Source organism: Neovison vison, chromosome 2 (genome assembly GCF_020171115.1).
Source record: "Neovison vison isolate M4711 chromosome 2, ASM_NN_V1, whole genome shotgun sequence".
NCBI lineage: Eukaryota > Metazoa > Chordata > Mammalia > Carnivora > Mustelidae > Neogale > Neogale vison.
The window spans coordinates 231,026,239-231,052,489 of record NC_058092.1 but is presented as its reverse complement, the minus strand read 5'-3'; the positions used below and the strand labels follow the sequence as shown (position 1 = coordinate 231,052,489).

The window sequence follows — 26,251 nt, the reverse complement described above, 5'->3', positions numbered from 1 at the left end:
CTATAGTTGGCACAAATCCACATCTCTTACTGGGTGTCACTCACTTCTGTCATTGTCCTCCCAATGTATCTAGGTACTGTCATGACCAGACACTAATTCATTTAAACGCATTTACTTTTTGTTTTCTTTTTTCTTTTCTCTTTTTTCCTTTCTTTTCCTTTCCTTTCCTTACCTTTCCTTTCTTTTCCCTTTCTTTCTTCTTTTCTCTCTCTCTCTCTCTCTCTCTCTCTCTGTTTCTTTCTTTCTTTCTTTTTTAGTGAGGGAGAGAGAAAGAACCAGAGAGACAGAGGGGGAGAGAGAGAGAGAGAATCCTTAAGCAGACTCCCCACTGAGTACGGAGCCTGACATGGAGCTCCATCCCAGGACCCTGAGAACATGATCTTAGCCAAAACCAAGAGTTGGTCACTCAACTGACTGTGCCACCCAGGTGCCCCTTTCTTAATTCTTCTTTTGGTCACACATCTTTCTTTATTGTAAGTAGCAGGTAGGACACTTCTAGCAATAGTAAAAAAAAAAAAAAATTAATTTACAGAAGCAGGAATTCAGTGACACCAGCAGATTGGAACCCTTGGGAGCTCATATGTAGACACCACTCGGAGCAGGCAGGAAGAGGACTCCAAAGCCCATGAAGAGCAAGGCCACCAAGGAGACGAGGAGCCCTTTTTAGACATCCCGATTGTACTTGGTGGAGGGAACCTCATAAACGAAGAGCCAGGCAGTAAAGAACATGCTGGTGGCCAACAGCACCATGGTGAGACGGGGGAGGAGAGCCAGGTTCATGGGGCTGGTGTACCTGCTCATGGCCTTGACCTCCATTTTGCCAGGCACAGGATTATCCACCACTCTGCCACTGGAACAATACATCAGCGATATTTTCTTCATTTAAAGTTAAATCCTACCGCTTAGCCACATAAAAATGCAAGCAGTGGTTTCTTGTGTGCCTGGGTTATGGTGGTATTTTTTCTTTGTTTTGATATCCAGAAAGAACAAATAGCGGTGAATATATTTTTGTTAATATTCCTTCTTGATAAGACTTCTAATGTGTATTAAAATAATTTTCCTGCCTTCATCAACACAGTAAAAGCAGGAAACATATTGGAATCTTCCCTTGATGACTGAAAAACCTTTCAGAGAATTTGGGGCATTCCCTGAATAAAAAGATGTCACCAATGTTACCTATGAGAGGCTGAGCTCATGTGTACTGAGCTCAAAAATGTGCTAGTCACACATTTGGTTGGGATTTGTCTCTCTATAATCCCACTGGCCTAAATGTGTATGGGGTGGAGGGAGTTGATGAGTCAACATCACCGAGGGGCCAAGTTGGTTCCATGTTAAAGACATAAAACCATCCCAGGTGCAGTGATGAACATGAACACAGCTGCAGTGATGATTTGGGAAGATTTACTCCTGTCCAAGTTGGCATTTGAGGCCACAAAAAGAGACTAGGAGTGTCTGGAATACAAGCTGCTCTTGAAAAGGAAAGAAAAACAACTCTTGCCCATGGCATCCTCTCTTATTAATATTTTTTTCTAGGAGTGTCTCCCCACGTCTCTCAAAATAAATGCCAGGTGTTTTGCTGCACTTCCATTTAAAACCAGAGAAAGAAACTTGATATGGGTCGCTTTTTGGTCTTTTCAGAGAGCTTGGGTTGGGAAATGTCATATAAAGAATTATTAACACAACAGGGTGTTGGACTAATGGAGGATCGGCTGCTATAGAAGCCATGAGAAACAGAAGCCTGTGATCCCTGGAGATGGAAGGCAGCAGAGTAAGTGCTGCTCTTACTCCAGCTAAGGCCTGGAGGAAGCAGCACAGGGAGAGTGGAGAGTCTGCCGGACTTGAGGGGCTGGAGGAGGCATCTGCATCTCTGGGCATCAGAGAAGAGAAAGCTGGACAAAGACAGAACTCTGGGGATATCCAAGTACTGATCAGCATGTATATGCACAAATACCGCCTGCATTTAGGTTCAGACCACCTGTGAGGTTTACAGGGAAGAATCCTTAAAGCTAACACAGGGCTGGGAAAATCTGGTCCCACCAGCCACCATGGAAACTCTCACAATGCATGGAACATCTGCAAGAGTGCTAGGAAGAGCCTTGTCTCTGTAGTGGAAAACATGAACCTGGACTAAGCACTGTTCTAGAAAATATGAACCCTGGGCTAAACACTGCTCTGGTCCCACCTAATGAAGCCCCAAAAGGATTAAGCTGTTCCAAATAACTGAACTGCACCCCCAGAGCAAAGTTCAAGAGTATTTAAAAAAATACAAAAATATCCAGAATCCAAAAGCATAAGACCCACGGTGTCTGGAATGCAAAGAAACAGGAAAATATGACCCACAATGAAAAGAAAACTCAATAAAAACCACCCCAGAAATTATGCAGATGATAGAATTAGTATACAAGGACTCTTTAAAATGTGTTATAACTGTGTTCCCTGTGTTCAGGAGGCTAAAGGAAAGATTGAGCATGTCAAGTACAGACATGGAGGATATAAAAAAAGATCCCAATCCACACGTGCCTGGCTGGCTCAGTGAGGGGAGCATGCAACTCTTGATCTTGGGGTCATGATTTTGAGCCCCACAATTGGGTATATGGATTACTTAAAAATAAAAAACATCCCCAATCAAACAGGTCAAGATGAAAACTCTAATTTCTAAAATGAAAAACACACTGCGTGGTATTAGTAACAGATTAGTCATTACAGAGAAAAAGATTAGTGAACTTGAAGACATAGCAATAGAAACTGTCTAAAATGAAAAGCAGAGAGACAAAGACAAAAAAAAATCTTTTAAACAAGAGTATCAGTGAGTGTGAGATAACTTCAAGCACCCAAATATATGTGCAATTAGAATCCCCAAAGGAAGGAGGGAGATTTTTTAAAACTATTTGAAGAAATAATGGCTGAAATTTTTTCCAAAAATGACATAAACCATAAAACTGCAGATACAAGAATCTCTCAACACAAGAAACGAGAAGAAATGTACACCAAGGCACATCATAACCAAATTGTTTAAAACCAGTAAAAACATGAAAAATATTAAAAGCACTTGGAGAAGAAAGGACAGAACAAAAGAAAGGGTGGCAGAAATTTTTGTTGGAAACCACACAAGTTAGAGTGCAGTAGGGCAATATCTTTCAAGTAGAAAAAGAAAAAGAACTGTCTACCTAGAACTCCTTGCCCTGCAAAATCTCTTTCTAAAATACAGGTGAAATTAGGATTTTTTTTCAGACATTTAAAACTAAGAAAATTAATCACCAGAAGACCTAGCTAGGAATCTAGACCTATCTAGGAATGTTGAAGGAATCCCCTCAAACCAAAAGGAAATAATACCAGATGGCCAGCAGTATCCACCCAAAAGAATAAAGAACAGCAGAAACGGTGACTGTGGAGGTAAACAGAAATTCTTTTTTCCTCATTCTGTAAATCTCCTATAAGAGATAATTGGCTATGTCAAGCCAAAATAACATATACTGTGTGATTTTAAATATATGTAGAAATAAAATGTATGACAACCAAGCACAAAGGCCAAAAGGGGAGAAATGGAAGTCTACTGTTATACAGGGCAAGACTCTCAAATGTACGTGAAATGGTGCAACATCACTTGAAAGCAGATTGTATCACATTAAAGTTGTATAGTATGGGGGCGCCTGGGTGGCTCAGTGGGTTAAAGCCTCTGCCTTCGGCTCAGGTCACGATCTCAGGGTCCTGGGATCGAACCCTGCATTGGGCTCCCTGCTCGGCGGGGGGCCTTCTTCCCCCACCACACACCTGCCTATCTGCCTACTTGTGATCTTTGTCTGTCAAATAAATAAATAAATAAATAATCTTAACAACAACAACAACAAATCACAGACGCATTCTCTTAAAAATTTTTTTTAAATTTAAATTAAAAAAAAAAGATGTATAGTATAGATTGGAAAGCAACCACCTAACATAAATAGTTGTGGCTAATAAGTTAAAAGGGAAATAAAATAGAATCATAAAAATAATTACTTTTTCCAAAAGAAGGCAAAAAAAGAGGGTAAAAGAGATGAAGAAAACAATAAGACTGTAGATTGAAGTCAACCATATTAATACTCACATTAAATGTAAATGTTATAAACATTTCAGTTAAAAGGCAGCAATATTCAGAATGGAAGAAAAAAAGGGAGACCCACTGTAAGCTGTCTACAAGAAAGCGTTTCAAATTTTGCTTAAAAACACAGAGAGATTAAAAGTAAGAGAATGGGGTGCCTGGGTGGCTCAGTGGGTTGGGCCTCTGCCTTCAGATCGGGTCATGATCTCAGGGTCCTGGGATCGAGTTCCGCTTTGGGCTCTCTGCTTGGCAGGGAGCCTGCTTCCTCCTCTCTCTGCCTGCCTCTCTGCCTACTTGAGATCTCTCTCTGTCAAATAAATAAAATCTTAAAAAAAAAGAGAGAGAAAGGGTAGGGGAAGCCATACTGTGAAAATACTAGTGAAAAGAAAGCAGTTATGTCTGTATTATATGAAACAAAACAGATTTTGCAGCAAGGAATATTACCAGCCATAAAGAAGATTATTATAATGATAAAAGGTTCAATTCATCAATAGGACATAAGCATTCTAAAGTTTATTTAATAACAGAGCTTTAAAATATATAAAGCAAAAACTGATGGAAAAAAAAAGAAATGGCCAAGTCCACAATTATAAAATGATAGTTCCACACCCTTTTCTTAATAATTGACTGAGCAAGCGAATGGAAAATCAGTACAGATATGAAAGACCAAAAGAACACCACCAAGCAACTTAACCCAGTTGCTATTTACTAAACACTATCCATTAGTGGCAGAATTACATTCTTTTCAAGTGCAAATGACACATTTATAAGGTAGACCACATTCTACCCATTTTTTAAAAGTCTCAATAAATTCTCAAAGATTCAAATTATTCAAAGTATATCATCTGGCTGCAATGGAATTAAATTAAAAATTAATAACAAAGGATAACTGGGGTGCCTAGGTGTCTCAGTTGGTTCAGTGTCTCTTCCTTTGGGCTCAGGTCATGATCTCATGGGTCACAGGATGGAGCTGAATGTCCCCACATGTCCAGTGGAAAGTCTGCTTGAGATTCTCTCTTTCTGCCCCTCCCCTGACTCACATGTGCTCCCTCGCTCTCCCTCTCTCTCATTAAAATAAATAAGTAGATCTTTAAAAAAAAAAAAAAAGATATCTGGAAAATCCCCCAAGTATTTGAATATTAAACAATACACTTCTAATAGCCCATGAGTCAAAGAAGAAATTAAAAAGGAAATTAGAAAGCATTTGAACTAAATGAAAATGAAAACACAAATATCAAAATGTCACATGCAGTTAAAGCAGGACTTGGACTTTCAATGCACTAAAACACCTATATTAAGAAAAAAAAAGTCTCCAATCAATGACCTCAGCTTCTACCTTAAGAATCTATAGAAACAGGGGTGGGCCTGAGTGACAGCCAGTTACGTGTTCAACTCTTGTTTTCAGCTCAGGTCATAATCTTAGGGTCATTAGATCGAACTCCATGTGGAGCCTGCTGAAGATTCTCTCCCTCCCTCCCTCTCCCTCTGCCCACCTCCATCTCTTTCCCTCTTTAAAAAAAAAAAAAAAAAAAAGGAAAGAAAAGAAAAGAAAAAGAAACCACAGAAATATTTGCACAACACTGACCTGTACTCAGAATTGGTTAAGATGGTAAATTTTATGCTGTCTTTTTTTACCACAGTAAAAAATCATTTGAAAATCCAACAAGTAGTTGTGTATAAAAGAACCCAGACACCAAACTGTATGTTGCTGTTTAATCCCCCTTTAGGTGAAGTTCAAGACCTGGCAAAACTAATTCATGGTGGTAGAAGTCAGAATAGTTGTTATTCTGGGGCTGGGTATTGATTGGGAAGTGACAGGATAGAATGTTCTTGGGCAACAGGAATGATCTAGCCCTAGAGCCGGGCTTGGTCACACAGGTGCATAGGGATGTAAACATTCATCAAGCTTTCAGCTTCAGGGGTGCCTGGATGGCTCAGTCGGTTAAGCATCTGCCTTCAGCTCAGGTCATGAAACCAGGGTCCTAGAATTGAGTCCCGCATCTGACTCCTTGATCAGTGGGGAGCCTGCTTCTCTCTCTACCTGCCTCTCTGCCTACTTGTGCTCTTTCTCTCTCTCTGTGTCAAATAAATAAATAAAAGATTAAAAAAAAAAAAAGCCCTCAGCTTCATACTCTTACAGAATGTATCTTACACCAATACAAAAATGTAATTGGAAAAAAAAAAAAACTCAACTATGAAGACAGTGAAAAGATCAGTAGTCACCAGGGGCCGGTAGGGGAGAGAGAGAGGAGGGATGAACAGGTAGAAACAGGAGATTTCTTGAGTCACTGAAACCCATCTGTAGGAGACTGCAGTGGTGGGCACGTGGTATTATGGATTTGCCAAGCCCAGAGGCTGTATGTCCAACACAAGGGTGACACTCACTGTAAACTGTTGATTTTAATTAATAACAATGTCTCAATATTGGTTCATTAACTGTAACAAATGTACCAACTAATGCAAAATGTTAATAATAAGGCAAACTGGGGGTGCCCTATTAAGCATCCGACTCATGGTGTCAGTTTAGGTCTTGATCTCAGGGTTGTGAGTTCAAGTCCTTCACTGGGCTCTAAGCTCAGCATGGAGTCTACTTAAAAAAAATAAAAATAAGGCAAACTGTTAGGAGGAAGCGGGGGTATGTGAGAATTCTCTGTGCTGCTCAATTTTTCTGTAAACCTGAAACTGCTCTAAGATACAGTCTATTAATTATTTAAATGGACCCTATATAAATATTTATACTAATATATTGTTTACATATTTAAATATGATTATATATAAACATGTATGTTCATATGTTGTTTGAAGGTATTTGGTTATTTAAATAGTTATAAATACATATGTTTATACACACACAGCTATCACAATCGATAAAGAACTCAGAAAATGAGAAAAGCCTGAGGGAAACACTAATATTTTAAGAGTAGTTGTCTGTAGGTGGTTGAGTGCATTGGTGATTCCCCCCCCCTTCACTTTCACTTTTCTGTATTTTCCAAAATGTGACAATTTAAATGGGATATTATCTCAGGATGGAAACACACTCCTGTCCTCTTTTCAAATGCTCTGTGGAAACCAGATGAGCCGAAAGCAGACACACACCTAATTCAGCGCGTGACCTTCTTTTTCAGCCCGTGTCACAAGTCGGGGAGCTCATTACCCCTCCTCTCTGTGTTTACTTCCTGCCAGAGATCAACAGTGAGTCAGAAGCAGGACCCGCGGGGCGGAGGCGGCCCTGGCCCGGCCCGGCACACCCTGCCTTGGCCGGAGCTCCCGAGCGGATCTGGAACTTTGCACAACTTTGTTCGGTGGGAACCGTTTCCTACTGCATCAGAGACACGGGCTCGCTCAGTAAAGAGCTGGCCCCAGCCGCTGCTCATAAAACAGATCTTTCTGATTTTTCTTTTGTCTGGGTCTGAGAATGGACCTTGTTTATAGGGAAATTAAATTTTAAGAACAGACGGGGGTTTGCTTTCTAATTCTGGAGCCCACAGCACAAATGTTTTCAGACACCCGTGAGAGCTCAGAACTGTGGCTCTGAGCCCAGGCTTCCGGGCACCACCAAACCCAGCTGGATTCCAGGCCCCACCAAGCAACACTTTGGGCGGCGGGGGGGGGGGCTTTTCTTCACCTCCTCGAACCCCCCCTCCCTGCCCGTGGCCTTCTGGAGGTCATCCGCAGGCGTCAGTGCTGAGTGCTGGGTGCGGTGTTTCAGCCCCAGGTCCTCCGCCCTGCTGGCAGGTGACTCGTGGCAGGCAAGGCTCAAGGAACACTCTCGGCCAGTGTCTCAAGTTTCATGTTTCAAACCATCTTTCTACCCTTCCCTGAGCTCTTGCTACCCAAACGCCGAGGATTTCTGTGCTAGTAAGAGTCTGTATGTTTGAAAACAAGCGGTTGAGCTCACTACATATGCCCTATCTTCCCTTTCCAGACTTAAAGAAGTTCTGGAATTCTCTACGTAAGAACCGAGTACAACTGGACCCACATGTCCTGTTTGTCTCTTTCACCTCTGGTCTCAGGCTCAGAGCTTGGCCTGTGGTGAGCTGCGGATCCGTGTTTGCTAAATGGAATCTCTCCCCCTGCCTCCCCCAAAGGGACGACCTAGGCTCGGGTGTTGACAGCGCTGCGCGTAGAGCAGGAGGTGAGCTGTCCCTGAAACACAGGAGCACCCGGCTTTCTTCGAAAGATGGAGGACTGTCGTGTGTCGCCGATGCACCCAGGGCTGTGAGCGGTACACTGTCTTGCCAGCTTCACCGGGTAACAAGCACTGGCCCTGTGTCTATGGCCCTCAGTAAATACACCTGGCTCACTTTTTCACTTCCCAGCAAATGATCCTCGCCACCCAATTGCTCAAACCAAAGCTTCCGGAATCTTCCTTGACTATTCTCTCCCTTCTTCCAAATCCGATCCATCAGCAAGTCCTGGCTTCTCTCAGCTCCAAAATATCCAGAATATCAAAGCTGTGTTTGTTCCTCCGTCATTGTCACCACCTCAGAGCCGTGGGCTCAGGGGGCCTGGACCCTCCCCAGAGGAGCGAAAGTGGGCTCTTGGGAGAGGAAGATAACTCAGCTATCACAGTGTAATTACAAAGTATTATCGGTCTGATAGGTTATCCAAAGACCACAGAACATATACAATAGATCTATAGTATGGAAATCTGGGGAAGGGCAGGCAATTAGGAATAAAATGTCCAGGAAGATTCCTGCAGCAGGAGGGAGGGAGATACTGAATCTACGGTTGAGATCCCTGCCCCTACCTGGAGTGGTCTCTCAAGCTGTCCCCTTTAGTTCAAGAGGCCCCACCGCTGCCCTAAGAGAACCCTGACAGCACCCAGCCTTGGCATCACATAGTCCCAGGGGATAACACAGCAGGTCTGGACCAGCGGCATCAGCATCACGTGGGAACCGGTTAGGAGCTCATTCTTGGGCCTTGCCCCACACTTACTGCATCAGAATGTCTGGGAAAGAGACCCAGCGATCTGTGTTTTAAGCAGCCTGGTGGGCGATCCTGAAGTCTGCTCACATTTAAGAACCTATGGATCATGGTTAAGACTATAGGCTGTCGAGTTTCTGGTCCTTCATCAGAGACGGAGGCACCAGAAATTCACGTAGGTTCTCCCTGAGAAAAGTCCAACATTATTGAACTATCACCGCTGCCTTCCTTGGAAGAATGAGCAGGTAGGATGCCAAAGGTCAGGAAATGGCCACAACACAACTTTTCCCTACAAAGCAGTCATTTCCTCTGGTGCAACCCAATAGCTCTATGATCTGGGGAAGGTTGTAGAATGAGATTCATTGTGTTTTGAGGATTTAAAAAAAGGGGGGGGGGTTGTTGCCATCCCTGGCTGTTGGTACCCAAGCAGGGAGGAGAAAGCTCACGAGATGGTGGGCGATGGACCCAGAACAGGACGTGTGTACCCAGGGCAGCCGTGCTCGGGATGGACATTGCTGAGCAGTAAGAGGGCAACCCGGCTTTGTCCTGAGAGTGTGGGATCATCCTCCCTCAGGAGCCCTGGACTTGTGCACGGATGCGCATCAGGGTCGTGCCTCCCAGCCTCGGCCCAGGTTTGACCAACATAGAGCTAAAGTTACAACAGCGACACCATGTGGCGAAGGGAAAACAATGCCTTGTTTTAGATTAGATTGATGGGACTCCAGATGAAAAGCTGAACCCCCTTGGGGATGTAGGAACGCCTTCCTTGTGTAATTCAAAGGGAAGAAGCCTCAAGGCAGAAACAGTGGACTTTCTACCACTAGCACTAAAGCATAAATGACACAGGGCTCCAAGCCTCAGTGTCCCCGTCTGTACCGCAGAGAGAACGCTGTGTGGAGGTTGTTAGACCGGATTAACATAGGCCTTTTCCCCCACGTTCTGCCCTTGTCTCCAGGCCCAGCAGGAGCCACTGCAGGCCATTCTGTGCTTTCTCTCTGGAGTTTTTCCAAGGAGAACACACAGTACGAGGTCAATGGCTTCTTCAATCTTTTGTAAAAACCTATAATATATCCTATGAAGAGAAAATGCTGATCGTCTGATGTGGCAAAGAAAGAGGCCACTGTACTTGAGAATGACAAGAGGGCCAAGTCGTAGAAAGTGGCCAACGTCTGAGAGTCCCTCCCTGCTCCCTGACTGTGTCCCCGGGCTCATGGGGGACGGGCACAGAACCCTGAAGGGAATGGCCCCGGGGCTCCCAGCCCCACCAAAGATTCCCCTGGCCCCAAGAGTGTCCTGAAGGCAGCACGGTCTTAGGGCCCGAGGGACCATGTGGTGTGGACTGGTGCGCACCACGGTGGTGAGGGGACAGACGATGGCGACTTCCAGGGACAGCTGGCAAGGGCATTCCCACCAGCCTGGCAGAGTAAGGACTTGGAATTGGAAATGAATTGACTTAAAGAAAATCAAAGTGTATTCTGTATGCCTAGAGCCGTTGGCATGGTGTCTGGTCCCCGTGTGCAAACTGGTAACTGCCATTATCTTTACGGCAGATGCCGAGGGCGGCGTGTGTCTCCCCCTGCACATGGCCAGACTCCAGGAGCCCGCTCACCTCCTGAGAGTTTGCGAGCAACTTAGTCCAGAGCCCTGCACCACAGACAGTCTTGCATCTATAGAGCAGAATTCATGTTTCTAATTGAGAACAGGAAGTTGCTTCTTTGGGCTTGTGGAAGGCACCTCTTTTATGATCAGTTCATTTGGCAACGAGAAGCAACTCTTCCTCAAGGGAAAAAGAATAATTGACTAAAGCTGAGGAACAAGGAGCAAAAGCCCTTCCAGCTGCTGTTATCCCTCAGCCGAGCTGTGACCCAGGCCCCAAATACTTCCCAAGCCTCTTGAGGGATCCCAGAACCTCCATGGGGGACGAGGGGGTTGGACCTCGGGTCTCAGCCAGCACGGAGGGCCTTCGCAGAGAATTCCAGAAAAGATGAATCTATTAGTTTTGTGATCACCCCGAGCCAGTTCAGATGGGTCATCTGGTCTCATTGGAGCCGGAGTATTAAAACCTCTGTCCAGTTATCCTGATAAAAAGCTCATGAACGAGGAACAGCCGCAGGGGGTCTACGAGGCCAAGGAGGGCAGAAAACAGGGATCAAAGGTGTTGTTCAAGGCATATTCTGCGATGCCTTCAGCAAAAAAGAACACTCTGCCCCACCATTTCCCTGAAGAATTCTAATGTTCAGGCCAAGGGGTTCAAAGTGCCTCTTCTGGAGGGCACGAGTGTGAGCGGCCCAGAGAGTCATACCAGCCAGGCCTGGGAATTCCTGCCACCAGGGGTGCACTCTGACCTACCCGTGGTTCCCCATTGTTTACAGCCCAAACACACAAATGTTGCTTAAACTCTTGGGTAACGTGATACTGCAAAGCATTCATGACCTAAAAATCTCATTATCTATTGTCTATGATGTGTATCTGTGTGTAGAGGGGGGGGCGACGTCTACCTTTCAATTTTTCATTTTTGTTTTTGGAGCTCCTGTTGATTTATTGCTTTAAGGCTGTGATTAGAGCCTCCTGGATGCCCAGGAGGGTTCTTCCAACCAGATCACGCACTGAACCCACAATCACTGACTGCCTCCAGTGTTCTTGCCCCGAGTCTGTCCTGGGGACTGAATGTTCACGTCTGCTGGCCCTCTGCTTGGGAACATCCCTAAAACCATGGGCGCCAAATACCACATGGGAGGCGTCTGTTGGACTTTTTCCCAATAGCCACAGCAGGGAAATCGGGACCTCCCGAGGGTCATAATGAGGAAGGCTCTGACTGATGGTCCACACCCGCACTGGCCTTGTTCCACTGCACCAGAGTGGCCTTCTTAATTTCTGGAATTCACCCACTAGCCTCCCTGGGACTCAGGATACCTGTCACGTTAGTAATAGAGTTTGAATCCTGTCTTGCCGTCTGGTGCCCTCATTGGCTACCAGGCCTGAACACAGACTCCCCCAACTCACCATGCATGAGACACCCCTGATACGTCCTTTGGTAGCCTTGATCTTTTTATTCAAGCCTTTATAGGCTTAAATAAGTTCTGATAATGAAGATAAACAACCTGGAGTATTGTTGGAATGGACGGAAGCCCATAATTGCTAGTTTCATTGGGCAGAAAAACATTAGTTCTCCAATCATGCAGGTCAAGGCAATCCCAAAGCCATCTACGAACCACTGCTTTGACCATGTCACCATAGAGGACCATGTCACGGGTTTTAGAGTAAATTTTCCAAAGCAAATGCTGAGCCAGTAGCGAGCAAGCCCCCCGTTGGGCTGGGCCAGTCCTCTGACCCGGGCTCCTACCTGTGCAAGTCTCCATGCCCGGCACTTCCAGACTTCTCCGGGTCCCCTTTCACGTTCTGACCTCTCCCAGGTGCTTGCACAGACCCCGGACTCTGAGCTGGTGAAGTTTTCTGAGCCGGAAGGAAGAGAAATTGGAACAGAAATCAAATAGGAGTGTCTGAAGACACAGATGCATTTCTCAGTTGGCCACCAGCCGCGTCACGTTGTTCGTTTGCTTTGTCATCCACCGGAGCAGCACTGCGCGCCCGCACGAGCCGCACGGGGGGGCATGCGGGGAGCCCTGCAAGCATGGCACCTGCACTGCTCTGATGGAGGAGACACACAGTTACACACGAGACTCCCGCTGAGCAGGATGCCTGCGACAGTCCAAGGCCAACACTGGGGACACCTACCAGACTTCAGTGGGGGGGCACCCGCTCCCTGGAGAAAGGGAGGACGTCTGCTCGAAGATCTTCAAGGGTCTAACTGGCTTGTGGCGTCACCTAGATGGAAGCCATCTCCTCCTCCCTCCCCCGTGGTCCCACAAACCAGAATTCCACCGGAAACCCAGGCAAGACACTGAACAGAGAAAATGATGAGCCCTTGGAAACCTGGGCCCATCGGTCCAAGGCCCGAGCCATTCTGAGAAGCCGTTGCCTTTCCTTCACTCCCACATTAAGCTCGTCTGCCAGGAAAGCACTTCTTATAAAACCAAGAAAGGACGGTCCAAACTTCAGATCATGGGACAGAAAGAAATCAGAGGTTTTTTAAAAAATCAATTTAAATAATTCTCATTTAATGGGGCTCCTGGGTGGCTCAGTTGGCTAAGCTTCTGCCTTTGGCTCAGGTCATGTTCCCAGGGTCCTGGGATCGAGTCCTGCTTTGGGCGCCTTGCTTACTGGGGAGTCTGCTTCTCCCTCTGCCTGCCACTCCCCCTGTTTGTGCTCACTCTCTGTGTTAAATAAATAAATAAAATCATAGCTTTTTGCGCAGTGGTAGTATCATAGCCAATATCCGAGGTTTATCTGAGGTGCGATTATTGCTAATTAAATAAATAAAATCATAAATAAATAAATAGGGCTCATTATAAATAAGTAAGGCTCATAAATAAATAATAAATAAATAAGGCTCACTAAGTGTAGAATAAATGTCAGAAAGGGGGAAAGGGTTCTTTAAACCCAAAGCAGTAGCTGTCTTTCAGCCCATCTTCCCGGCAGTGCTCCTTCACAGGGCCCCACCGCCCTCCCCACTGGGGTGCACACAAGACTCCCCAAAGACCCAGAGGGGCAGGAATCTGGTGAGGGTTCTGCAGAATAAGAATGCGGCGTTACCAGCAGCCTGTTTGTAGACATTGTGGACAAAGGCTGCCTGCGCCGAGAGAGACTAGTGCCAGCAGGCAGAGAGAAGCCCGGGTGAGGGACAGAGGGTCAGCGGTCCCAGTGATGTGGAGGCTTTGGTACCACTTGGTCTGGGGCCCAGCCTGTTATGCCCCATCCAACCAACGATTACCTGAGATCTCAAGTCCCCGTTTGCCTTCTCTGGTACAAGGTGGATTTCTGTCACTTGCAACCCAAAAAAGTACATTCCCCATTAATGATCAAACCAGCTTTGAAGGAGACGAAGTGCTCTATGTCAGCTAAGTTTAAGAAGCGCTGGTTATCTAGCCCTGTTTTCAAAATTCACGGAGTGCCAGAAAGGGTCTGAGAAGTTCTGTGGTCAAATGACATTGAATTCTAACTCCCTTTCCCAAAGTTTTGTGACCACAGGATCCTTCTGTTCACATGTCACCTGTCACCATCTCCTAGAGCTAGTGTTCCATGGAACACAGTTTTGGGGACAGTTAACACAAGGCCTCATTTCTTCTCACCTTGCTTAAACCTGGCAGATGATCCAAATCCACAGGGCAGGGCAGCCCCTAGCCTGGGGGGCACCTGCGTGAACACTGGAAGGTGGTGCCGCTCTGGGCAGGTGCGTGGCCTGTGAGCAGACAGCACCTTCATGTGAATTAGAAACAGCTTCCCTGTCCTCCAGCTGTTACAGCTCAGACCTAGGCACATGACTTGTCAGGTGTTTGGGAAAAACTGAGCTCCGTGAGCCCCTGGTCCTGTCCTTGAGGGAGGCGGTGGAGGTGAGGCACCAGGAGTCAGGCAAGAAGAGCTCCTCCGGACTTTGCGGGGCTCGCTGTGTCTGCCTGCTCCTTGTTGCTAGAAATCTTCTCTCACCCCTCAGGGGCCACTGCTCCAGAGACAGACCTCGCCGGCCCTGCCCAACAAAACCAGCAGCTGGAAATACAAAAGGCCTCTCCTAAGCCCAACAATTTACCAGTTGTGACTACGGATCCTAATGCAGCCAAATCATTTGATAAATATCTCATTTCACCTAGTTTTCCAGAAAGTATTTATTGATTTGTTGATCTATTCAATTATCTAAAATACACTCATCCGGGTGGCTCAGGTGGTTAAGCGTCTGCCTTCAGCTCAGATCATGATCGTGGAGACCTGGGAGGGAGCCCATGCTCATCAGGGAGCCTGCTTCTCCCTCTCCCTCTGCCCTTCTCCCCTGCCCCCGCTCATGCTCTCTATATTCATCTAAACCATACCATGCACAAGAACCAATGCTAGAAGTGGGGACTACAAAAATGAATGAGGTTTCTTCCCTTCCCTAGAGTTGCTCAGTCTAGGGAGATAGCACCCCCTGCCGTGACCACAAATATATAAACACAGGGCCCCCCCAAGGGGAGACCCAGTCCTCCCAGGAAGGGAAAACGCCACCCACCAGCTCTATCAACCTCTAGGCTGGGGTTGTTGGAAACCAATTCTGGAGCTTCCATGGGACATGTGGGTGCAAATCATCAGCTCAATCTGAACTTGGGGGTCTTCCTAACACCTTGAATCTGCTGTTGAATGGGTGGTGTCCTTGACCTTCACACAGAGCCTAAAGAGCAAGCCAGTTGGTTCTGTTTCCCCCAACTAGGGCACGTATCTGAACGGTTGGCTGCTTTGATCCCCCAGTTGTGTCCAAAGGTAAAATATCAAAGATGCCTCAGCTCTCAGGGGCCACACATCCTAGTGTGCTAACATGGTACTACAATTAGAGAACCTCCATTCACTTTTGTTGAGACAGAATGTGGGAGGAAAGGACAGTAAGACTAGCTCCTGTTTATTGAGCACTTACTAAACACCAGGCACTGGGCTACTGGTCTCCATGAACCATGTGATTAAAACTTCACAACAACCTTAAGAGTAAAGTGCTACTCATGTCCTTGTTTTAGAGCTGAGGCTTGCAGAGGGGAAATCTTTGGCTAAGATCACACAGTAGTGGAGTCTAGAGGGACCCATTTCTCTCAGACCCCAGTGCTGGAAAAAGGCATTTTTGTTCCAACCATTTAGTGGGGAAGTGTTGAAGGTGGCGGAGAGAGTGGGGCTGATCCCTCACCTAACAGAAGGGCTGCTGACCTGCTGTCATGACTTCCAGGCTGGCTGGACCATTCTCTGACATGAGAACTCCACCCTGTCCTATAGACCTCAGTCCCCCGATCTGTGAACCAGAATGACAACCATCCCTGTTGGATAGTATCAAAAAATTCAAACTTTAAATCATTGTCAGTTCAACCTCCAAAGTGTTCTTCTAGAATGTTCTTTATCTACATATCACTACTGCCTTTGGACACATGAGTTAAAAATTTTCACTACAGTAGCTCAAGAAAAACAATACAGAGTGAGTGACATTTTCATACCAGGGTCCTGAATTTTTAAAATTGTAACCCAATTCCTACTTGTCTGAATGTCACGTTGGCCTTGGCTCCAAACACCTTCTGCAGCCAGGCTTCTCATTCAGTCACATCACTGGCAGCAAATGATTCTGCAAATAATTTACAGATAAATCTCCTGCTCTTTATACCATGCAAGGTTACATTAAGTAATTCTGGAAAGACACTGACATGTCTAAGAGCCCAGACAGATGCAAACAACAGATGGTATAAGGAGGCAGATCCCTGCTCTCACTAAAGGGGATAAGGGACCATGTGTTAACATTCCTCAGGCAAGGAAATCTAAGAAGGGCTCAGATTCATCTTTGAAGCAGACAAAAGGATCTGCCTTTTCAGTCCCACCACCTCGTCCTAATAGAAAGCTAATCTGCGAGAAGAATGCCATCTCTCTCCGACAAAACAGAGCCAGATAGTTTCCTGCATGCATTGGTACTGGGGTGCCTGGGGAGCTCAGTCCAACTCTCGATTGCAGCTCAGGTCATGATCTCAGCATTGTAAGATCAAGCCCTACATCGGGCTCCATGCTTCACAAGGAGTCTGCTTCTCTCTTTCTCCCTCTCCCTCTGCCTGCTCACTCTCTCTCTAAAAATAAATAAATAAATATTTTTTAAAATTAAAAAAAAAAAAATGGGGCACCAGGGTGGCTCAGTCTGTTAAGCGTCTGCTTTTGGCTCAGGTCATGATCCCGGGGTCCTGGGATTGAGCCCCGCATCAGGCTCCCTGCTCAGCTTGAAGCCTGCTTCTCTCTCTCCCTCCTCCTGCCGCTTCCCCTGCTTGTGCTCTCTCCCTTTCTCTCTCTGTCAAATAAATAAATAAATCTTTAAAAAACTTTTTTAAAAAACAAAAGCATCAGTACTATCAATAGGAATGGCACATGCGCTTTTCAGTGCTTTGAAATTGATCAGTTTCTTACAAAATCCCTGTGAGCTAAATAGGAAGGCAAAATAATGTTTCCCATTTCTCAGATGAAAACCAGAACATTCCATGACTTGGCCACGTCTTCCCTCTTAAAGCCAATACTTTGTGCACAGCAAGAGTCCACCCAACACCAACCTAGCACTTCCTCTGCTGTAACAGTAATAGCGAACTTATTACTATCAACAATTGCCATGGGCCAAGTGCTGTTCTTCTAAGAGCCTTACCTGTTGAAATTCATTCAGTGCTTACTGCAACTCTATCTCACAGATGAGAACACCAGAAGAGAGAGGTTAAGGCCCCTTGCACTAGGGCACACGGCTTGAAAGCGACAGACCCGGGATTCAGTCCCAGCCTGTGCTCTTGAACTCTACCTTATGTGGCTTCACCATATGTGGAAACAGTTGCCTATGACCCCTGCCATCTTCCTGCCACACTCCAAGTAACTAAAACAAGGGGACATTTATGAATAGTGCTGTCCAGCGGCCTAGGTTCATTGCCCAAAATAGCACCTGGCATGGAGAGGCATTTCATAAAAATGTGTTGGATGTTTTAGAAAATTGAGTATTTCCATTTCAGGGCTCCTGGGTGGCTCAGTTGGTTAAGCGTCTGCCTTCAGCTCAGGTTATGAGCTCAGGGTCCTGGGATCGAGTCCGCACTAAGCTCCCTGCTCCGTGGGGAGTCTGCTTCTCCATCTGCCCCTGCCCCTGACCCTACCCAATCGCCACCCCGCTCATGCTTTCTCTCTCTCACGCTCCCTCTCTAATAAATAAAATCATTTTTTAAAAGATTTTATTTATTTATTTGACAGAGAAAGAGATGACAAGTAGGCAGAGAGGCAGGCAGAGAGAGGGGGAAGGGAAGCAGGCTCCCCACCGAGCAGAGAGCCCGAAGCGGGACTTGATCCCAGGACCCCAGGATCGTGACCTGAGCTGAAGGCAGAGGTTTTAACCCACTGAGCCACCCAGGCGCCCTAAATAAAATCTTTTAAGATAAATACATAAATAAAAAACAGTGTATTTCCCTCTGGTCCCGTAGCCACTTCTGCCAGCCGGAGAAACACACGGAGGCCTCAGACCTCACTCCTCCACCACATTTCCCCGCAGTGTCTCTGAGTCCCCCTTCCAGTCTCTCCATCCTAGCAACAGCCCTACGTCCTGCTGCCCTCAAGACCCTTAGGGCTCTGCTCTGTCCGGAAAACAGCAGGCGTGTCTAAAATTTCCCTCACACTTCCCAGCGTCAGGCAGGACAAAAACATTGGCAATCCTCCCCACGACGAACAGCCTTGTCAAGTTGCTTCTTCAAGTCTTTCCTGTGCTGCCACTGCTTGAGTAAGCAAACAGCCTTTCTTTGGCTCTAGAATCCTCCAGAGTCCAGGGTCTATTTTAAAGCAATCCTCCAACAGGCACTTTCCAGCTCTAAAAAAATATACTTTATCAAGAGCTAAAGTGTCCTACCATTAAAAGAAAAAAAAAAAATTCCCCTGACCTTACCTGTGCAATGGGCTCCCTCCGGCTTACTGGTCATGCCCATAAACATGGTTAGATCATGACCAGAGTGTCTTGCCAACTCGCCCACTCTTTGAGCAAGCTTCTTGGGAGCCATGTGACTGCAGGTGAATGCTGGGAAGTAGACCAAAGGTCATCCCCATGGCACTAGGAATCGGATTTCAGAAACAACCCGGAGGCTGCCAAATATGGGGGAACACATGTTCTGTGCTAGGGCCAGCTTGGGCCGCCCATCTGCCCTGTCCAGGGAAGGCAAAGGCTCAGACCAGTTCTGCTGGGTCATCCCAAACATTTCTTCCCCTCTGGGGAGAAAAAAAGATTGAAGCAGCCTACCCACGCTGGCAGCTGAGGACACCCCAGTCAGGAGTCTTACCTAGCAGTTACTTTGTTGGGCTGACAGGGGGACAGGCCCCAAGGCTGGAATTTTCAGCTACCCCAGATGGAATGTTTTCTGACACAAATATGGCAGAAAAACAAACAAGGTTTGGAGTCAGAGAGAGCTAGGCTGTCCCTCAAAATACAGAGAAAACAAGAATATCATGTTTCAGTGGGATTTTGATGCTTTTGCCTCATGTCCGGAAAGGGTTGAATCCAGGTTCTAAGCAGACACAGAAGATTTTAAAAGACATGGTATAAGAGGTTAATTTTAGAGGAAGCTGCAGGAAGAGAAAGCAGGAGTTCTGTATTATCTTTACATTTTTGTAAACCTGAAAAACCCCAAATAAGAAGTTTAGAGAAAAAAAAAAAAAAAAAAAGACATGGTCCTCATCCTCCAGTGAGTGAGTAAGAAACCCACATTCACTGAACGTTATCTATCTTCCCTCCCCAGACAACATCTGTGTCAAAATGGTAAGAGTTACCCTAAAAGAGCCCGGGAGCCTCCAAGATGCCCGAGTTGACATGTTCTGACATCTTCTGTCAGTGGGGAGAAAGGAAAACCTTTGAGACTTCAAAAACACTGCCCAATATTAATGTCTTGTGTGGGTTTAATATTTTAGAAGCAGTATAATTTCAAGAAGTCTGGGCCATTCAGAAAACCCACATCGGTGCACCTCTTGGAGCCTGTTTCTAGACAGAGGCCTACAAAATGGCAGCGCAGTCCCCGGCCTGCCTGCCCCAGTGGCTGACGGGAGCACCTCCTCAGGACGGCAAAGAGCTACCCCTGTGGTGGAGAGTCTCTTCATTCAAGGAGTTGGGTTTGTCAGGATAGCCTGTCATGTCCTACAACATTTATTCAACTCGACCTGAAATGCAGGCATAAACCTTGTGTTTTGTCCTCTCGAATTCCTCCATCACTGCCGTGCGGGAGCAACATGAGGCTGGACCCAAGAATAAGGTCGCAGGTGCAGTGGTTAAAAACCGAGCTTCAGGGGCACCTGGGTGACTCATGGTTAAAGCCTCTGCCTTCAGCTCAGGTCATGATCTCAGGGTCCTGGGATCGAGCCCCGCATTGGGCTCTCTGCTCAGCGGGGAGCCTGCTTCCTCTCTCTCTCTCTCTCTCTGCCTGCCTCTTTGCCTACTTGTGATCTTTGTCAAATAAATAAATAAAATCTAAGAAAAAAAACAACAACAAAACCTGAGCTTCACAGCTTATTTAGCTGTAAGGCTTCAGGGTCTATGCCTCCGTTACCATATCTGGAAAATGGGATCATAATTACAGGCTTTCCAAGATTAAATAACATAATACATGAAGAGCACTTCACACAAGTCTCCACTATAGAAGACACTCATAGATGCTAGTTATTATCATTACAAAGAAGAAACTGATTCAAAAATCATTAACTAAGAGCCCCAAGGGCTATGTCCGCGCTTAGAGCTAAAGCAGTTAATACGACTCTTCAGAAGATAAAACCTGCCCAAACCTAGCAGTTTGCTAATTTTATTTGTATGTATTTTTAAGATTTTATTTATTTGACAGACAGAGATCACAAGTAGGCAGAGAGGCAGGCGGGGGGTGCTGGGGAAGCAGGCTCCCCGCTGAGCAGAGAGCCTGATGTGGGGCTCAATCCCAGGACCCTGAGATCGTGACCTGAGCTGAAGGCAGAGGCTTAACCCACTGAGCCACCCAGGCGCCCAAGTTCGCTAATTTTAATAACTGTTCCAGTAAGAGTTAGCAACAAGCCTTCAGGCAAGGGTGTCCCTAGGAGAGACTGTGGGAGATTCACAGGGGAGGGGCTCTCCATTGTCATGAACTGTGGTTCACACTGGTTCATTGTCTCTTCCTTCCATTTTTCTCTCATTAAGTGCAGTTAAATCATCCCAGATGGCCACCCACAGCCAGTGGAATATTAGAAGACATCTCTTCCAGGGCTAGTTTAATGCTCTCAGGTTCCTTGGGTCCCACAGGAAAGAGAGAAACTGATCTCCACAATGCTCTGTGGGTTCCTTGGGTCCCACAGGAAAGAGAGAAACTGCCCCACCATTTAAACTTGGGGCCCCAAGCATCTGTAGCTTGAAACCACACATGCCCACATTGAGGGGCTATTTCTATATTAATGAAACCCAGTAACCATCACCCAGTGCCTGAGCCCCAGCTAACCTCAGCCTGCAGAGACATGCGCAGTGACGTTTCTGGATGGTCCAGACCCAGGGTCAGCTCCCCTCGCACGGGATCTCCCATCCTCCTGGTCTTCCGTTTCTGGGATGCCGGGGAATTCCACAACCGGGGCCACAGGGCTGAGGTCGTCTTCAGGAACAAACCTCCGGCCCCGGCTGCCTCTTGGACTTGGAGCCAGGACCAGGGCGACCTGCCTCAGTGTGGCCGGGGCTGCGATCAGGGTGCACAGGGACCTGCTCTCCACACTCTGGGTCCCGTTTCTTTTCTGCTCATCCTTCAGCTCTGAGCCCAGACAGCAGCTCCCCGGGGCTGACACCCAGGGGCAGGTCAGGTGGCTCTGCACCTGTCATCTTGCTTCAGGACATTACTCTCCGTTTCTATAGCTGAGAATCAATTTTTTCTGGGACTTGAAATACAGAAACACCCAGATAATGAAATATCTTTAAAAGAGGGGTGTGTGTGTGTGTGTGTGTGTGTGTGTTCTAAGTGATCATAGATTTTTAAGTCAGGCCATTGCAATAATAGGGTGGGTTGTTTTTTTCTCCTCCTCATACTGTCAGAGCCGTGAACGGGAATCATGACAATCCCAGGGGGAATCCAGGAGGTGGTGATGCCAGTGCATGGAAGGCTGCCCTTCTGCTCTGGAATCCACATGCTCAGAGCTCCGAGGTCTTCTGCGGGGGCGGTCCTCGAAACTGAACACTCAGTAAAGAACAGGAACAACTGTCACCATCATGTTCACTGTCACAGCCCGGGACAAGACAGGCGGGGTTCTTATTTCACCTTAAGTCCTTCCACGCGGGTCATGACGCAGGAAACCCCAAGCAGTGCCACTGGATGAAGCTACTCTTGCCACGGTGCCATCTCCACCCCGAAGAGGGACACACACACACGAGGACCCTGACCCTGCCAACGACAGAGCAAGCTCCCCTGGGCTCAGTGTGAGATGCTCTGCTGACCCCTGGCTGCCCTGTGCCTGCTGCCCCCACACGAGCCACCGTCCCCCGCCCGGGTTGGAACCGTGGCCGTCTCTTCATTCCCCACCTACACGTCTGCAGGAACGAGAGCTCCCAGGAAGGAGCCACCTGGGGTCTGGGTGTGAGTCACGGCCGTGCATGTTAGAAACGGGGCTGCCCTGTGCTCCCCAAGAGCAGCTGTGAGGCCTCCGTGACTCAGTTGCCGAAGGGACGGAGCAGGAGTGACAACAAGGACCCAGGACCCAGTGTGCAACAGCAGGTGTCCCTCAGGGGCCGGTCTGGGGCTGAGAGCCCTTGCTCCTGAGGAGGAAACTTCAGTAAGTGGATAGACTCAGTCCAGCCTACTTGTGTAAATTTTCCCTGCCAATGGCTTCTGTTCTCTTCAGAGCACAGGAAGAAGAAAAAAAAAAAAAAAGAAGAAGAAGAAGAAGAAAAGAAAATTCCAGGTCATATTCCTAAATTTCAGAGTTTAAATAGGGTTCGTGTAGATCAAAGAAGAAATAACTGACCGGTCAGCAGAATCCAGATCGCGGACAATTGTGATGTTATTAAACTTGACTTCTTGAGTTAAGGTTAAAAGGTCAATCACCAATTCAACAACCAGCTCTTGCCAAAAAGTTTCAAAAGCAAAAATCATTAAGATAGTTTGCAGGCCCCCTGCCAAGAGACTAGGAAGAGAGGTCCTCTTATCAGGCTTCCTATCCTTGCTTCTCTCGGTGACTGCATGAAGGTCTGTTCTCCTTAGGCACCTGCCATCCCCCAACTCCCATGCAGCTCAGTATACCCCTGCCTCAGTGGACCCCCACCCTCTGCCACACGTGCACCCCAATCAGCCATCAGAAGAGAGCTGCCTCCCCTCCCCTCCTCCATCCTCCCAGTTCCCAGGTGGATCTCCTTCCACCTTCTCTCCACCATCCACAATGGCAAGGGACCACTCCTGTAAGCCCAGGTCTGCTCCAATCCCTCTCAACAGTCAAGGTCGGCCTTCCTTCCGTCCACCCTTCGATCGCCGGTCCTCCGTCGACCTCTGCCTCTCTCCCTCATTCCCACCAGCAGGCAGACATCTAGGATCTTCGATCTTTAAACCCTCAGGCAACTCCCTCTACTAGCTACTGTCCCAGTATTCACTCCCTTTCCTGTCCTAGAAAAACTTACCGCATCATCTGCACCCCTCTACTTCCTTATCTCCAATTCTCTCTTCAGGCCTCCCCCAGCCAAACTGCATCCCTGTCATTCCACTGGAAATGCTGATCAAGGGTTGGAGGGCAATAGGAGCTTTCCCTCGCACCGATGGCCGTCACGTTGCCAAGTCAATGGGCAGGTGTCCGCTCCTTGATTTCTCCGGAACCTCTGATGCCTCTGCCTTCTCTTGACTCTCTCTTCCACAGATCTCCCAGGTCCCTCATTTTCCTATGTCTTCTGCTACCGCTCCTTCACAAACTGCCCCCCACCCTGAGGCTCACACCTAAATATTAAAGGACATCTCAGGGGATGAGTTCCGAGTCCCTTCTCCCGTCCTCACTCGCTCCCCAGGTGTTCTCGACCAGCTGCAAACACCCATGCTCGCGACTCCACATGCGCCCCACGTTCTACCTCTTGTGCAGCCAAATGCCTATTTCACTGGAGTGTCCTAAAGGCATTCAGCTGTGATAGCCAGACCAGAACACTGGATTCCCCCCCTTCTCCCTACACTGCCCCTCCTCCAATTCTCCTGATCTCGGGAAAGGATGTTTCTATCTGCTCAGCAGCTCAGACCAAACATCTAGGGCTCAACCTTGATTCTGCTCTTTTTCCCACTCCCAAATTCCACCACCATCGAGCCCACCCTCTCTGCCTTCAAAATATATCCCCAATCCCGGAACCCCCTTCCCTGCCACCTCATTCCAAGCCATCACCATCCATGTCTCTGACTTCTAAATGACCTCCTAACTAGGGCCCCTCCTCCATTTCTGCCCTCTGCCCCATAGAGAACATTCTCTACATAGCAACTGCAAAGCTCTTCTTAAAATCTCAAACCAGGGCAACTGGGTGGCTCAGGAGGTTAAGCATCTGACTCTTGGTTTCAGTTTGGGTCATAATCTGGGGTTTGTGAGATCGAGTCCCTTGTCAGGCTCTAGAGTCTGCTTAGGATTCTCTCTCTCCCTCTCTTTCCGGCAACCCCCTGCCCCCCAGTTGCACACATGCTTCTCTCTAAAAAATACAACCAATAAAATAGAAAGTAAAAAAATCAAATCTCAAGTCAGCTCATGTCACTCCTCTGCTCAAAACCCACTGGTGGCTTCGCATCCCAGTTGGAAAGCTGATAATGACCTACAAGATTCACCCCCGCCCACGTCCCTCATCTCACTCTTGACATAATCTCTCACCCACTCTCCTCCAGCCACACTGGCTTTCTTTGCTGATCTCAAAACACAACAAGTTTATCCTTCCCAGACATGTCACACAGGCTATTCCCTTTTCCAGAATGTTCCTTTTCCCAGAACTTTATGTGGCTGTCTCCTTCTGGGCACATCAGGTCTGCAGAGAGGGCTCCTCTGATTAAAAATAGGCTCTAACCCCAAGGAGACACTGCTTCACACCCACTGGGATGGCTATTATAAAACCAACAAAACAAAACAAAAGCAAGAGTTGGCAAGGATGTGGAAAAATCAGAACCCTTGTGCATTGTTGACAGGAATGTAAAATGGTGCTGCCGTTGTGGGAAAGTCTGGTGGTTTTCTGAAAATGAAACACAGAATTCACTTATGACCCAGCAAATTCCACTTTTGGATATCAACTGCAAAGAAGTAGAGTCACACATATTTGCACAGCCACGTTCCTAGCAGCATTATTCACACTAGCTGAATGGTGGCAGCACCCCACATGTCCATCAGCAGAGGAACGGATGAAGGAAACGTGGGCTCTAGATCATGGAGTACTATTCAGCCCTAAAGAGGAAGGAAATCCCCACACAGGGCGCAACGAGGATGAACCTTGAAGGCATTGTGTTAAGGGAAACAGACCAGTCACAAAAGTGACTCCACTTGGGTGAGGTACCAAGTGGCATCAGATTTATAGGGATAGAAAGTAGCCTGGTGGCCGCCGAGGGCTGGGAGTAAAGAGGGGAATGTGGCGATATCGGCTAATACGTACAGAATCTCGACTGAAAACACCAAAATGTTCTGGAGACGGACGGCGGGGATGGCTGTACAACATGAAGGAGCTTCACACTGCTGACCCACCCACTGGACACGGGAAAATGGTTGCCATGGTACATTTCATAGTAGGTATATTTTACCCCAGTAGAACAGTTTCTACAGAATCTTTTGTTTCAGGAACTTAGTATCAGATACTGACATCTGGCAAACTCAGTGTATGCTCCGTAGTGAGACTCCATTGGTGCTGATATGGGAAACAAAGGCAGAATTGACAAGTCCTTGAAACAGGCAAGAGGGACCTTCCTCTAGGGACCCAACTGCCTCCATGTTGACACTTCGCTCAGGGAAAAAGGCATTCCTAGCCCCACCCCCAATCCAGGATCCTGTAAGCCAACTTTAAAACATATAAAAATTCTTTTGGAAACTTCCTTTATCTCTAAACCCCCAAGATACGGGTTGGCAATCATCCCCCACGCAGATGGCCCACCGATATACACCTGAAGGGTCTCATGACGCGCGTTTTATTAAACAGTAATAAGTGACCTTTTCCCAACAATAGCTGGCCCCTCAAGGTCCTGGAAACCTTGCTTCCAAAATTCCTAAGGGACTTAGGCTGTCCTCCCACCTTGAAAGTATATAATAGACCACTCCTCATGACCCCAGCGCTGCTCTTTTGGCTCTTGGTTCCTGTCCCCATGCTTTAATAAAATCATCTTTTTTTTAAAAAAAGATTTTATTTGTTTATTTGACAGACAGAGATTACAAGTAGACAGAGAGGCAGGCAGAGAGAGAGAGAGAGGGAAGCAGGCTCCCGGCTGAGCAGAGAGCCCGATGCGGGACTCGATCCCAGGACCCTGGGATCATGACCTGAGCCGAAGGCAGCGGCTTAATCCACTGAGCCACCCAGGCGTCCAATAAAATCATCTTTTTGCACCAAAGACATCTCAAGAATTCTTTCTTGGCCATCAGCGTCAAACCCTAACATCTCTCCTCCATCCGCCCGCGCCAGCGCCCATCAGGAGACCACCTGGAGGACATGCCCCTGCGGCTGGCAGCCCGTGC

At 47.2% G+C, this 26,251-nt stretch overlaps 1 protein-coding gene and 1 pseudogene across 1 annotated transcript in view; both read right to left on the bottom strand.

Moving 5' to 3' along the window:
• TACC2 (transforming acidic coiled-coil containing protein 2) overlaps window positions 1-26,251 on the bottom strand; it is a 187,420-nt gene that overhangs the window by 150,099 nt on the left and 11,070 nt on the right. The window contains exon 3 of the mRNA XM_044240661.1: window positions 12,348-12,457. Coding sequence (XP_044096596.1) covers window positions 12,348-12,457 — 110 coding nt within the window. The remainder of the gene's footprint in view (window positions 1-12,347; window positions 12,458-26,251) is intronic.
• LOC122901178 lies at window positions 577-816 on the bottom strand (annotated as a pseudogene).